We start from the raw sequence: 15,097 nt of genomic DNA, 5'->3' as shown, positions 1-15,097 counted from the left end.
AGAAAAGAAAGCCAAATTTTATTTTTCTCAAACAGCATCAAAATAAATTGCTGTATCTCAGCCTTATTGAACACACACACAAGATGTTCTAAACACACACACACACACACACACACACACGCCCACACACACACACACACACACGCAAAAACAGCTACGGATTTTTTAACTCCAGGAAACAGGATAGTTGTTTGACTATTTTCAGTTTTCTGCAGTGAATCTAGACGCAGTGAGTATAATAAATTCTTTATTTCATGTACATTTTCTGCAAATAAACACATTGGTCACTTGCGTTTCACTCGGTTATTTTAACCTACAGAACTCGCTCTGGCAGTCAAACCCATGTGGACCTGCTGGGCTTCCATCCAAACACACTCACAGAACACAAAGTGGATGTTTTTAGTGCAGCATAAAGCCAGGGAGCGGCGAGAAGAAATCACTTCTACACAAATCTGTGTAATTTACACATCAAAACACAGACAGGGAGGGCTGTGAGCTCTGTATACTTGGTATGAGGGGAATGCATGGGGATCAGCTCACAGATGGTCAGCACTCTGGGTGGAGTTCATATTTGTGTCATCACAGAAAACATGACCAAACCACTAAATCACACAAAAACATAAATCTGGACTTCAGACGACAATCGCTGGCCATAAAACCTGAGTTTCTGTGAGAGGAGACGTTCAGGTTCCTCTGCTGAGAATCAGAAACAATGATGACTTTAAAATCCTCCCCAACAAACAGTCTTAATCATTACAAATTGAGCTTTTATCCTATAATAGATGACAAACATTCACCTTTTCACAAGAACCCTTTCAAAATTTTGATTTAGTCATCATCACCAAAATTATTGTTATTAAAGGAGCCCTACAATATGTTTTCTAGGCTCATAGTGCCATTTTATACCACAATCAAGTAGCTACATGATCTTCAACTGTTTAAAAAAATGCTATATATCAAAAATGACTTTAAAGAATTTTTACTTTGAAGTATAACGCCTTAGGTCTCTGTCTCTTTAAAAACTCCTACTCTTTCTAAAACTTTTCCTCCAGGAAGTCATCACATGGTTCCTTTATTAACCCTTTAACATAAAGTTTTACCAGCGTTTCACTGAGAAGTAGCTCCTATAATGAGTCCAGCAGATGCAGTTCCGCCAGGTGTTTGCTAATTGCTGCTGGCTAGTCTGAAGGAGCTGAGTAGGGGAGTCAGGAGGGAGGACTGCTATGTGAGGTGGAAACTAGAAAATTTGGAAACTGCAACTTTGTCCTAGAAGGCAGCGTTAGGCTTACCCAGGTGTTTCACACATCTCAATGGTTGCCATGGGAGATTAGAGGATTTCTCAAACATGCATGAAAGAATCAAAGCAACACTTCAGGTGTGTTTTTGATGAGGGAATAACATAACACGATGTAAAGCTCAAAAAAGTCAAGTTTACATAATACTGTCCCTTTAACAAGTAAATCATCCTTTTCTAATTATTTCTTGTTGCTTTCATATGATGAGTGTTACTTTATTAGCATACAATTTTACGGAGAAAATCACTTTTTGTTTTATGTGTTGTAAAATGCTCTAGCATAAGCATCTCCACTTAGATGCTCCGATCCGATTTTAATATCCATATCAGTGAAGATATTGAACATAATTTTAGATCAGGTGACAATGTGCCTGATCCTTAAGGCTATAACTAGTCTAATTCTATGCGTTGTGCTCTGAGTGACATCATGCTTTATTATTTATTTGACATTACATTTAGAATCCCTGATTGCACTTTCTGAATAATTTGAAAGACGGTTTGTTGCAGTTTATTTTTACATGTTTGACCAACGTAGCCAACCTATTGTTATTGTCAGTGTCAGTTTATTTAATACTTATTTTACATTGGCTGTTCTACTCCTAATTGAACTGACTTAACAAATTACAGTTGTGTTGTTTCTACGGGTTTGATCAAGCTTGTGGAGCTATTGGTGTATTTAGGTGTGGTGTACTGGTGCAGAGCTTTCAAAAAATTGTTAAGTACATGTCTGTGTGTAAGAAAACAAACGTTTTAAGTCAATTCAGCACAGTTATTTTGTGTTTTTTTTCTGTATCGGCAATACTAACCTTCAGAAATCAGTATCGGTATTGGAAGTGAAAAAGTGGATCGGAGGAAACTTTAAAACTCGCTTTGTAACAACGCAGCTCTGCTTGAAAAACGGAGCAAAGTTCCACTGAAAATGAACTGAACCTGGTCACGGCTTATTTATTTTATGTTCACATAAACCTCTTCCACGGCGGCTTTCCATCAAACATGCTTTACTCGAAGCTGCTCCAAGTCTGCCGCTAAATTATTTTTTTGCATAATTTGTTCAAGAGTTAGAGTGAGGAAGACAGCAGCGCCTGATGCTACACTGCATTCCAGCTGTTTCTCATCTGCGCAAATGCCGAAACCGCTCTGGAACCGCTTTTCCCGACCACGTCTCAGAACGCAGCATGACTTTGGCTCCTGATCTGATCTGAGAGCGGCGCGCGCGGGTCACAAGCAGCGCGCCACGAGGAGGATCCGCGCGCGGCGGGATCTGCGGGCTGCAGGACTCATCCCGCCACCAAAAACTGCCTGAAAAGGATCATCTGGGCACGAGCGCATGCACAGACGCACGCGGGCTGTCATTGCTCATGCACACATACACGTGCCTGATCGGAGCCAGATGTGTGAGAGGATCACTGTGCCCACACGCAGAGGATAATTATTCATGTCATCACTGAAACGTTTAAAAAAAAAAAACAAAAAAAAAAAACAACCTGAATCAAAGTTGGAAAATTGACTCACCAGCTTTGCACGGGTCCTTGTAGTCGATGCTTTCCACTTTCTCCTCTTCATAATAATCAAATCCGGGCTCCTCGTAGTCGAAACAGTTAGAAATAGAAAGTTTCCCCCAGAAGGTCAAGCCCGCAAGCATCAGCGTGATCCAGCGCATCTTAGCGGCCAGTGCCAAGGGCACTCGGTCCATCTGCGGACTGAAGGAAGCAAAAAATAATTGTTTTTTTGTTGTTGTTGTTTTTAAAGGCCTCTCTGTTCGTCTCCTCTGCTGCTTGGAGATGGACGGCGAGACTTTAAAGGGTCATGGTGATGGTCGCGTGGCTCTCTGGTGGCGAGGAGTTACTGCGCCCCGCGCGTCTTCATGGCTAACCGGAGAATCCGTGAGTCGCTCAGCGCCGAGGAGCTCCGCGGTCCTCCGCCGTGGCTTCGCAGGTGAGACTGGAGCGGGAGAAAGGAGAGAGAACGGCGGTGAGGTTTTGAGGACGAGGCGGCTTCTGAGCGTAAAGACGCCCCGCTGTGTCTCTCTGCTGCGCGGACACAGAACTGGACGCATCCGCGTCGCATAATTCCCAGCCTGCCCCGCACTGATGTCGCTCCCTCCCTGGGGTTCAGCCTCTGCTGTCTCTCTCAGGCTGTGTCAGCGCACCGCCCTCACACACACACACGCACGCACACACACGCACACGCCCACATACCGCCACCACTGCATACCTGCACGCTTTCAAAACTTTCTTTTCACTTCTTTTGTTCTCATTCAGAGTTTCTGCGGCTGAATTCACCCAACAAAGGGAAAAAAAGAGGAGAAAAGAGAAGAAGGCGCTCTTTCCTCTCTGATCTCAGCGCATCTGAAGCAGGAGAATAAGCGCGCTCTGGTTATGACAGGATATTGGACCCAGACCCGCAAATTCAAGACTGCTTGCGTGAATTAAAAACCGGTAGCGGTAAAAGTAACAGGACCTCAGCAAATTTGCCTGCGGGTTTTCTGGTTATTTAGAGGAAACTGCCAAGTAGGTGACAGCAAAACCATAAACGCTCAGACAGATGAATATAGGAAATGTAGCTACGGCGTGAAGTCAGTCTTTTATTCTCTCCTCTTCTCCTCATTGTCATGGAAGAAGCACAAAAAAAACCAAGGATTCCGTGCGTAAAGAGGGAGGACAGCACAAAATGGCAGTAAAGTGATCAACATCCCCACATTTTGAATTTTGTCATCTTAATGAAAAACCAGACGACCCCTTCCAAGAATAAAGGCCTAAGTCATTTTTGCCAAAAAATGCTGTTTGTTTGTTTTTTCTTTGTTTTGCAAAAATCTTCGCTTTTTTGACGAAAGATGATTTAGGCACAAAAAACACTTTTGGCAAACAAATAAAAAAAAAGACTTCAGCCATTATCTTAGGAAGGTGACAAAATGTTTATTTCATATGAATCTTGATTTCTGATCAAATGATCAATTTTTCCTCTGTTATTAAACGAATTGGACCTGTTTGTATTCACTTCGACTCAAATCTTTAGGAACTTTGTGAAAATCTGATTTAAGAAACGTTGGAGGCCTTTGATGATAGATGACGATGATGTTGTAATTCTTTCGTTTTCTGCTGGATCCAAAACTGTTCTGTCAGCCAAAGAAAATGCAGCATATTTGTTTCACTTCCACGAGTTAAAAGTCCTTGAAAATAACAAATGGAAATCTGTCCAAACGTCGGACCTGAAAGGAAACATGAAGAAACATGAAGCTGCGTCTCTTCTACCTAATTATTCACTTTATTTACAGCAAATGATACCAAAAGACAGGTGAGTGACATTTAAAATGCATATAGTAGAAGTATTTTTGCCGTTTATTGTTTAATTTCTATCATTTCAGGACTGCAGCAGAAATGTGACATTATGCAGAGCTTCGTTTCTCGTTGCTGCTGTGAGCAGCATTCAGGTTATGGCTGAAGTCTTCATAAAGAGTAACAAAGTACAACCACGACCGAATCAACATAAAAAACTGACATTAGAACAAAAAGTATCTTCATTCCAACTATCACCAACATGAACACGTGGAGTTAGCAAGATGGTCATAACTTTACAAACTTTAACCACAAATATGAACTCAGACTAGATGAGACTGAAATGGATGTTTTCATCAATCAGTCCCACGTTTGGTATTAAAGGAAGTGGATGAATTCTGATGCTGACCCCGTTAAACCCGGTGGAGGTTGTGTGGTGCTGTGGGTCGCCTTCACTTGAAGAGGGGGCCTGCAACCAGCGGCAACTGGAGCCGCAACTGGAAGATCTCCAAACTAGATCTTAATAACTTTGTCCAAAAAATGAAAAAATAATAATAACCAAATAATTTATTTAAGTACAGATACAGTGCTAAGTGCCTAGTTTAACAGTTTCTAACTCTGTTCCTCCTTGTCTTCATGTTGGCTCTTTAAAGCCTGCAGAACTCTGCTAGATGAAACCACGGACTCTCTGGGACAGCAGCAGATTCTGAGTCAAACTGTTGTGACCTCTGACCATGTTTTCTCACCGAGACTTTTGGGAGAATCATAATTCAAAACATAAAGATAAATGAGAAGAGAAATGGTTGATTGGACATTAAATGAGCATTTCTTCTTCTCTGCACTACAAACTATTATTTCTTACCTTGCAGTCTAAGCTGCTGTTCTACCAGATGAATTTGAAGGCTTTGTCTATAATAAATCTGTCCGCTTCACGCGCTACAACACTCGAACCAGTTCGGGTTTAACTTTGCGTCCTCCTCTGTTTGCATGAACGCGTGAACAGTAACGCTGTAGAAAAGCTCATTTCATTACAATTTTCTGCTAAAAAGGAAAAATGGCCCAATCTTTCCATTGCAGCACGCGCGCGCGCGCGCGCGCACACACACACACACACACACACACACACACACACACACACACACACACACACACACACACACCTACACACACACACACACACACACACACACACACACACACACACACACACACACACACAGGAGCAGTACTATAGCAGCAGTTGTTGACAGACAATCGCCGCAGCCTGTGAACACCTTGCCGAGGTAAATCCTCCGCAAACGAGCTCACCCTGCGCGGCTCTGCAGCTTACCTGCTGCTGCCTTCACCTGTCCGGGGGCGCGTCGCCTTCCCACGGAGCTTCCACTGGACCCTTCATGCTGGGAGCTTTAACTGAGGAGGGAGGGGAGGGGGGCCGGTCGGGTGGGGTGGGGGTAAGGGGGCTCACTCGGTACCCACGGTTCCGACCGTGTCCGCTTCCCCCATGTATCACCGGGGAGATTACCGGAGCGCCGTCTCTGTCCCTCCTGACTTAATCCTGCCCTCTGGGAGAGGTGACGTCACGCCATCAATCCATCCGCAAGCTGTCCACGTCCCAGCAGGCATGGACGCAAATCCCCTGGAGGCAGCACGCGCACCCCTACACACACACACACACACGACACACACACACACACAAATGCGGAGTTAATTTGCTGCGGGTCAACACACTTTTGATCTTTGTCCCCAAGATAAACCTCGAGGAGTCTCTGAAGGCGGAACCAAAGTGAGCAGAACCAGAACCAGAACCAGGCAGCTTCCTGATGCTAACCGGGTTTCATCTCTTAGATGGAGGAGAGAGGAGGGGAGAATTTATTCAACTACTGACAAACTTTTTTAGCTGTGGCATTCTTTTTTTGCAACTGTTCAGAAAGGCAAAACTAATCCTGGTGTCAGCCGTCACCAGCAGGGGGTGCTAAAGTACCAGTGCTGAGGTCAGCAAAAAAAAAGTTCAACTCTGCAGCGCCTTACAAAAGTATTCACTCCCCTTGGATTTTTATTTTTTTATTTATTTCACATTTTGGCCCGTTTCTATTTTCTTTATTGATTGGGATTCTTTATCATTTACAAACACTGAGCAGTGCATGCTGGTGTTATGGAAGAAACGTGATGCGTGATGTTGTAAATCTGGAAAAAAAATAAAAATAAAAATAAATGAATCTCAAAATTTAGATTTTAATCTCAAAAATTTGTCTTTTTTTCATCAGGATTCTGACTTTAATTTTTTGAGATCAAAAGTCAGAATTCCACGAGGAAATGTAATGAATTCTGTGAAAAAAGCCAGATTTTTATTTTTTTTATTTTCCACTAACCGTCTTCTGTATTGAGCAGTAAAAATATGAACCAGATTTATTCACCACGTTTATCCACACAAACAAGGAATTTGACTTTGGTTCCACTTTCTTCTCAATGAAGACATTTTTAAATACGAATAAAAAGAAAAGTAACATTTTTAGAAAAGAATCCAAGCCGCGTCTTTTGGGGTTTCGCCTCAATCGGTTCTGCACATTTCATTCATTTCCTATTTCAAACTCAAGCTCATTCAGACTGAACAGAGTCACTTTGGACCGACAGTCTAACACATTTCATTTCAGTTCTGGTTGTGCGTTTATGTCTTGAGCCTCCTTCCAAATCAAGTTCTCCAGGTTTCCAGTGAGGATTGTACCCACAGCATGATGCTGCCCTCGCCGTGTTTCATGGTCGGGGTGTTTGTCTTCAGAGCGAGGCGACGTTTATACAGAAACCAAGCAGTTTGTAGAGTCCATTTTTTTGTTTACAATGTTTTGACTTTTTGCATAAATGAAATATAGAAAACATACATTCCAACAAGCGTTGAACACCTCCCATCCACAATCAGCATTCGGGGTGTAAAATGAAATTCAACTAAAAAAAGTAAATAAAGAAAAAATAAAAATAAACAAAAAGAGTGGCGTAATGAAGAGTTAATGGGACTATTTTTACTTCAGCGCTTCATTAAAAGTAGCACCACAACTAGCACTTTATTTGGCACTGCACTGTTTTAAGTATCTATTGAATATTTATTGAGTATTTTAATAATTAGCATGTAGCGTTTTGATGCAGGTTCTGCACAGCTGCTCCTCAGTGAGAAGTGAGGTGGAGGCCTGTGAGGGAAGGATAACTTACTCACAGTAAAGAACTTCAGTAAGAGCTCTTTTTTTGTTTGGTTGGTTGTTTTTTTTTTTGGTGGAATCTGCTAAGTGTGGATGCAAAAATGATGTGGAGGTGCTCAGAATGACTCACCCGTCGGTTTCTCTCCAGGGCGTCTGGACAAATACTTCCCCCGGGGGTCCAGATGCTATTTATAGGTTCTGGGGGAGGCCATGGAGAAGTGGGGGGAAGGTTTTTTTTGTGGTGTTTCATAAAGACGCTTCTGCTGTAAGGATAAAACATAAAATATGTATAAAAAGTAAATGTATTCCGTAAATGTATTTGTGAATTGGTGAAGTTCCCTGTGAATTGAAGGGAACTTCACCAATTTGATGTTTAATTCAGCTGAGACTATTTCAAGCTACGGTTGTATGTTTGGTTGGTTCTAATGATGAATAAACCAACGTTGATCCCTCAACATTCATCTGCACCGCAAAGGACAGCCTTGTTACAAGGAAACACATTCATAAATATCATACAGTTTCAATCATTCAACTCCAAAGCCTAGACAAAGTATTGCTCTTTTATAAGAAATACTAGTTACATGAATTAATATTAATCTTATTAGGTGCTGCTCATTTACTTTGTTCCATTCCACTCATTTGTATCAGCTTGGGTACTTTCCAAAAAAATGGCATAAATGTCTTGTATGTTAAATGTTCTGCTTTTTCCTCTGACCATAAATGTTCATTTCTCCAAAGCAAAGCAGGAAGTCATTTCCTCAGTGGTCCTGTTTACAGATTCTCCAGGCTGAGCCGTGGAAATCCCGACTCTCCATAACTTCTGAGGTCCTTCCAGAACAGCAGTTGTTTCCTCCAACAGGGACTGCTTGTGTGTGTTGTTTTTTAGGTGTGCATTTATGATCACTTTTTTTTTCTTCCAGGCTAATTGCCTATTAAGCCTGTGGAAGGCCTCCAGTGGCCTTCTCCATCCACTTCCCCTTAGTTCCGTGTGGGCAACATCTACACAATCTATTCAGCAAAATGCTTCCTTTCTTAAAAAGGATCCAGCAGTGGGAGTGAAGTGCTGTGTGCAGGTATTTCTGTCCCCATTTGGAGCCGTTATTGATTGGTAAGTCTCTGGAAGTCGGTGAAAGTACCTCGCCAGCATTCTGACCCTGCACACCGACCCTGAAGCTGCGTTCGCTTCCACACAGACACACAGCGGTAAAAGAGAAACGCTCCAACTGAACAACAGTCCCTCGAGGCTCTGCCAAGTGCTGCGCTCTGCAGCCGCTGTTATTACGATTAGCTCTTTTTTTCTTCTTCTTCTTCTGAAAACAATAAATCTATAGAGAGCTGCCTTGGATTCCACAAGGGTTACACTGCATGTCTACCTAAAAACGATATGATTTATACCAAACAAAAGCACTTAAGTAAGAAAAACGGGGCATTTAAAGTTTATTTATATCATATCTTACTGCTGGCTGGAGTCCAAAAGGGGCAGTATTATGTCTTTCCAAGCACAGCGGGATCTTATAGTTAGCAATACAGTAACTATTTTTCCATCAGTTGTTAAAAAATGCTACCTTTGTAAATATGACTTGTTAGAAATTTTACTTTGTAATTTAACACCTTGAAATTGGGCTTTTGTCTCTTTAAAAAGACAGAGGGACTCTGGTTTTTTTCTGAAACTCCACATTCAGGAAGTCATCTCTCCTCTATTAGCACTTTAACAACATTTGTCCAGCAGTTGAAGGAGTTCCTACAATGAGCTCAGCAGATACTCAGTTCCACCAGGTGTTTGCTAATTGCTGCTGACTAGTCTGAAGGAGCCAAGAGGAAGAGTCACTGGGTAGTTCTCTATGAGGAGGAAGCTAAGAAGCTTGAAAGCTGCAGCTATGAGGAGGAGCTTCGTCCTCGAAGGTGGAGCTAGATCCAGCAAGGTGTTTTGCCTGAATGGTTGCCATGGAGATTAATGACTTTCTCATGAAAGAACCAAGCAACACTCCAGGTATTACTTTGATGAGGGAATAACAATATAACATGATGTAAAGCTGAAAAAAGCAGATTTTTCATAAAGGGATAGTTGAAGTTGCTGTAATGAATTCCACATTTTTAGAAAAAGGTCTTAAATGTGTTCATCTAATTTCCAGTTGCACACTTTCAGAAAAGCAGCCTTCTTTTTTCCTCTGCTTGTGGTTACTTTTGCTGTAATTCAATTTATTTTGTGTTCATTTGAAAACGATTGCTTTATTATACAGCTGAAATTAGATGTTTTTACGCACAGCATTAGACACATTGGCTTTTCGTTTTTGTGTCCAATTTGAAAGTCAGACGTCTTCTCTCCTGTCAAGGTTGGTTAGGAGAACCAGGATGATTAATGTGTCTAAATGTCTCAATAAAAGGAGGATTTCCTTTAAGTCAAATCTGTTCAAATTCAGAAGTTTACACACACTGTCCTCTCCTCTTCTCTCTGTACACAAATAGACCAGTCGTAGCTCGTTCTGCCTGTGTCTGGGCAGCACCTCTTACTGATAAGGCATTTCAAAATGTGCTCATACATTTTGGTTAAATTAATATCTTAAATATGAAATTATAAATGAGTGGCTATTGGGTTAGTGTATGACATTCATTAAGACTTAAAGCTGCAGTGTGTAACTTTTATTTTTTTTTAAAAAAAGCTTTTTACATAAAATTATCATTATGTCGTGACAGTATAATATGACACAAACTCCTCGGATGTGCTGTCAAATTTGATATTGACGTTAGCTTTGTTTTCATTACAAACGTGAGCAAAACTTTATCCACCTTCTGCTAAAGTCTAAACAACACAATTTCACCGTTGCGGTGTTTCCATTAAATAAGAAACGCAATTAAAATCACAGATAAATATATTTGTTCATGATAAGTCTTATTAAAAATCACGCAGCAACATCATCCTCCAACTACTTCTTCTTCATGTGACAATATCCCGTTGTGACTCGTGATGTGAGTTTTGCGATAAGCACCAATTTTGATACGGCCAAAAAAAAACAAGAACAACAACAAAACATCTCATCCCAGCACCAAACCTTTTTATCCAAAAACAAGTTTTTTCAAAATTGTTGTTTTGTCCATTAAGCAAAGTTTATTTCAAAATGTCAAATTGTACAGTCAGTGGAAATGCAGCTGGTGTCACGACGTAGAGACATTTTTGGCAAATATGTAAAATTATATATTTTTGTAAAAGTTACACACTGCAGCTTTAAGTACCAGGTAAAAGTGACAATCCAAATCTTTTGTTGAGTTTGCTGCAGAACACTTAGATAGAACTGGTTCATCATGTTTTATCTGTTATGAGGCTGAAAGGAGAAGAGCAGCAAAGGTAAGAAAACAACTTGTTTTCTCCCAGGCCTGCTGACTGTGATAGTGTCCTAAGTGTTTCATGAACTTCCCCTATAGGAAGCAAATATTTGGCCTGAGACATTCATCACCTTTTTTTTTTGTTGTTGTTGAAATGCCACAGGAAGACAGTCTGCTGACTCAACAACATAGTAAAATGGTGAATAATACTTGGATATTGTTCAGTAGGCTCCAAAAATGTCTTTGAAGTTTAATATCCTCATCCCTTCTGCTGCTGAAATCTCGTTTCGCCTTTAGTGGCGTCTTGGGGAGTCTTGGAAGTTTTCGAGCTCTGAAGACCGACTCACTTCCACAGGAGGATGTGGCGGGGAAACTTCGGATTCTAAGTTTTCAGGTTCAGACTGTGATGAGGTGGTCGTTAACCCGCTCCGCATACGAGACACATGAGTCGTGGGTAAACAGAAAGAGCGGAGGGAAGACAAGGAACGGAGAGGAAATCCTCTGTTTGAATGCCAAGCTGTGAGTGCCATTCTTTCCCTTCTGTTATTATTTCCTCCTTTGTGCAACACTTTTCTGCACTTTCATCTCTCCACCTCTGATTTTTGTGTGTTTCACGGCATGCCTGTGCGAGCCACTGAGTGAGCACGTGCCAGTTTTGTGACCTAAGTGAAACGATTCTTGTTGTGTCTCTGAAAGATGGAAGAATGATTCTGTAATCGAGGCACTAAAAGGGAGAATAAGGGAACGACGTGATTCTGTTGGAAAATGAAAATGACAAAAGGCAAGCAATTTCCGAGAAAAGCAAAAATGGATGCCCTAGTCCATGGGGCATCCTCTTTAAATTCAAGCATTACACACCGTGTAAATGAAATTCTAGAGGTTTTCTGATATACTTAGTTTTTCAACAAATTTTAGATTAGTAAAAATCCTTTGAATCAAGAATCACAAACAAAACATGCAGGAGAGGCGATGCTGAGAACAAACCCCCCACAAAAGCTTAAAGCTGCAGGATGTAGCATTTATATTTGATAAAATTATCATTATGCCGAGACAGAATGATGTAAAACAGATCATCTGTGAAAAAAATCCAGCTCCCAGTGCTCCCAGTACCAACTGCAGAAATACACCACTCAGTCATAAACAACCAATCAGAGCCAGGAGGAGGGTCTTAGCGCTGTCAATCACTCTCGTGCGCAACCCTTCCCATTTGCTCTGTGCAAAGCTACTAAGCTGTCACTACAACATAGCATGACACAAATGCTAAAGCTAGTTAGCATGGCTGCCAATGTTGGTGGATAAATAGTTTTCCTGTGAAGGTAAGTTGCTTCTCTGCCATTAGCACATTGAGCAGCATTGATTGACAGCGCTATGCCCCTCCTCCTGGCTCTGATTGGTTGTTTTTGGAGCAGTTCATTTCTTCAGATGGTAACAGTAGCACTGGCAGGTGGTGGAGTATAGTTTTTTTTTTGTTGTCTCATCTGTCTCATATTACACTGTCACGACATGGTGACAGTTTTAGCAATTATGGGGGAAATATTTTTTTGACATTTAATCTAAACCTTCATCAGATAATCATTAATAGTGTTTCTGACAAGATGGTCTGTGCACTCTGTGACTTTATGATCTTCTGTAACCAAAGAACTTCTTTTTTCTTTAAAAAAAATAAAAGATTATTTCAGGAGTCAAATTATGTTTGGGCATGATTGAAGTAACCTCAGGTTTTCTGATGACCTGAAAAAATAATTAAAAAATGTTTTTTTTTTTTTTGTTTTTTTTTTTTTTTACTTTTGCAATAGCAGGGTAACTGGATAGAAGTAGTCTAGAGAGAAGTGAGGCTACAACATTTGCATGAAGTGGAAGCCATAAAATGCGTGCAAACAGAGCAAACAGAGCAAACAGAGCAATGACCGTTGGCACGACTGAATCGTCCTGTTCACACCGTCCTGCTGTGTGGAAGCTGAAATGTGCACCGAGCTTTCCTTCGCCGACACAGCAGTTCTCCAGGAACTGCATTGTGTGTGTTTGTGTGTGGGTGTGTGTGTGTGTGTGTGTGCGTGGGTGTGCGTGTGTGTGTGTGTGTGTGTGTGTGCATGAGTGCGTGTGTCTGTTTTTAATTTAATAACAACACAAATCTGTTTACATTCATATTATATGGCTTTGAACAGGTAAGGTTTCAGAGCGGGGTCCTGACCTTAGAAGGTCAGCATGAGGTCATTGGGGTTAAACTTAGTCCCCATAAATTCATATTAGAGAAAATGTAAAATCCTCTGAAATGACAGGAACTCAGCAGAGTCTCCATTGGCCTCTGCTCCCTGCAGATAGGCTTCCTTTCAGAGAAGCAGCAGAAATATGCTGTATGGGTCTTACACACTGTGTGTGTGGGGGTGCGTGTGTGTGTGTGTATGTGTGTCCTTGTATTTAATACATTGGTCCATTTTGTCAACAAACACCATGTTGTGAGAACCAAAATGCCCCACAACATGAAGTGCTGTTTATGGTTTACGATTAGGGTTAGGAACAGAGTGCACTGTAAAAACACCCTGTCATACCAAGTACTTTTGGTCTAGTTTTTATATTAGTACTCTTACAAGTAACTTTCAGCAAGAAATAGGAGCTTGCTATAAATTTGTAATATTGCTGAAAAAGTATTGGTTCCATTGACAGATTATTTCACTTATAATATTGGAAAAGTGTTTTGTAATAAGTGAAATAATCTGCCAATGAAGTACCCTTCATCAATATAGAGAAATTATTGTTTTTATATTACTGCACCTACACCTTCTCAATGATCAATAGACTTTCATTTCTAACAAAATATTCATTTTGATACGACTGAAAAACCATGTCATCCCCATGCAAAAACATAAAAATTGTGATTTTTAAAAAAAAATCCAGTGTTTGCATTAAGCAAGTTTATTTTGTTTATTTCCAATTCCACAATTATGCTCTCAGTGAAAACGTAACGTGTTTTAGCCTGCTTTCGCCCAGTTGCTTTATTTTCTCATTTTGTCTATTTCATCTCTATTTACTCTGACCTTAGCAGAGACAAATGGAGTCTGCAGATTGTTAGTTGTGACTAAGAGTCTGTGGGTTAGTTGTGACCTCCTGGATGAGTCGTTGCTGTTCTCCTGCATTTTGTTCAGGCGCTCACTCTCAGGAAGATTCCCAGCTCCATGTTTTCACTGCGGCCTTCTGACTGGCGGACAGAGACGTGATCTGTCCTGTCCAGCTCAGTAGCTCCCTGTGTCCCTGTGCAGGACAGAATTCATTTTAAAATGTTACTGATAGCTTATAAAAGGACGTTCTCCTTGTACCTGGAGCCGACCAGCTGCTTGCTTTGTCTTAAACACCAGGCGAAAGTTTAAAAGAGATTCAGTCTTTTCCTTTGTGGCTGCAAAACTTTCTTTAAACACAGATCTCCACTTCCTGTTTCAAAGTCTCCTTCCTTTGCCTTCGATTAGTTGTGTTAATTTGCTTTTCTGTTGCCTCTGCTCTAACTGTCTGCTGGACGTCTGAGTTTTTATTTACTTTTGTTTGATTCATTTCTTATTAACATGTACGGCACTTTGGCAAGCTTGCGTGTTTTAAAATGTGCTTCATAAATAAACTCGATCTTGTATTCTTGTAGAGCAGAAAGTTATGATTTGTGAAGAAATATTACTTGGAAGAAAAACACCAATTGTAAGAACATCTTAACTTTTTCATACCATGTTGGTGTGGACAGACTGAACGAGGAAAGTAAATAAAAATGCTAACATGCACTTGTTTCTGTCAATTCCTTGATTCATTTACTGTCTATAACAAAAAAATCACTTCATTTACTTGACTTATAATTGCAGCAGCACCCTCATTTGTCACTTGAATCTGCTGCAGATTTATTATCAGACTGTAAAACATCAGCTGTCGTGTCTAGTATCAGATCTGACTGGTGTGGCCTGTCGGATCAGATTAATGTCCTCTTCCTCCTCTCAGCCCTACTGCGTCCTGCGTCAGTCAATGGTATTGATGACAAGATGCTA

The 15,097-nt window shown here is 40.9% G+C and overlaps 1 protein-coding gene across 2 annotated transcripts in view; it reads right to left on the bottom strand.

Moving 5' to 3' along the window:
* Nucleotides 1–5,958, bottom strand: part of tll1 (tolloid like 1) — a 57,384-nt gene extending 51,426 nt beyond the window's left edge. Inside the window, exons 1-2 of one of the 2 annotated variants that reach the window (XM_023333138.1) lie at nucleotides 5,900–5,958; nucleotides 2,807–3,235 (exon numbers count right to left, since the gene is read on the bottom strand). In XM_023333138.1, the coding sequence (XP_023188906.1) occupies nucleotides 2,807–2,987 (181 nt within the window). In that variant the 5' untranslated portion in view covers nucleotides 2,988–3,235; nucleotides 5,900–5,958. Of the gene's footprint in view, nucleotides 1–2,806; nucleotides 3,404–5,899 lie in introns of those variants that run through there. The other variant, XM_023333137.1, reaches the window with a different exon arrangement.
* Between the last annotated feature and the right edge of the window lie 9,139 nt (nucleotides 5,959–15,097).

This window comes from Xiphophorus maculatus, chromosome 5 (genome assembly GCF_002775205.1).
Source record: "Xiphophorus maculatus strain JP 163 A chromosome 5, X_maculatus-5.0-male, whole genome shotgun sequence".
NCBI lineage: Eukaryota > Metazoa > Chordata > Actinopteri > Cyprinodontiformes > Poeciliidae > Xiphophorus > Xiphophorus maculatus.
This window is presented reverse-complemented; position numbering and strand designations above follow the sequence as displayed.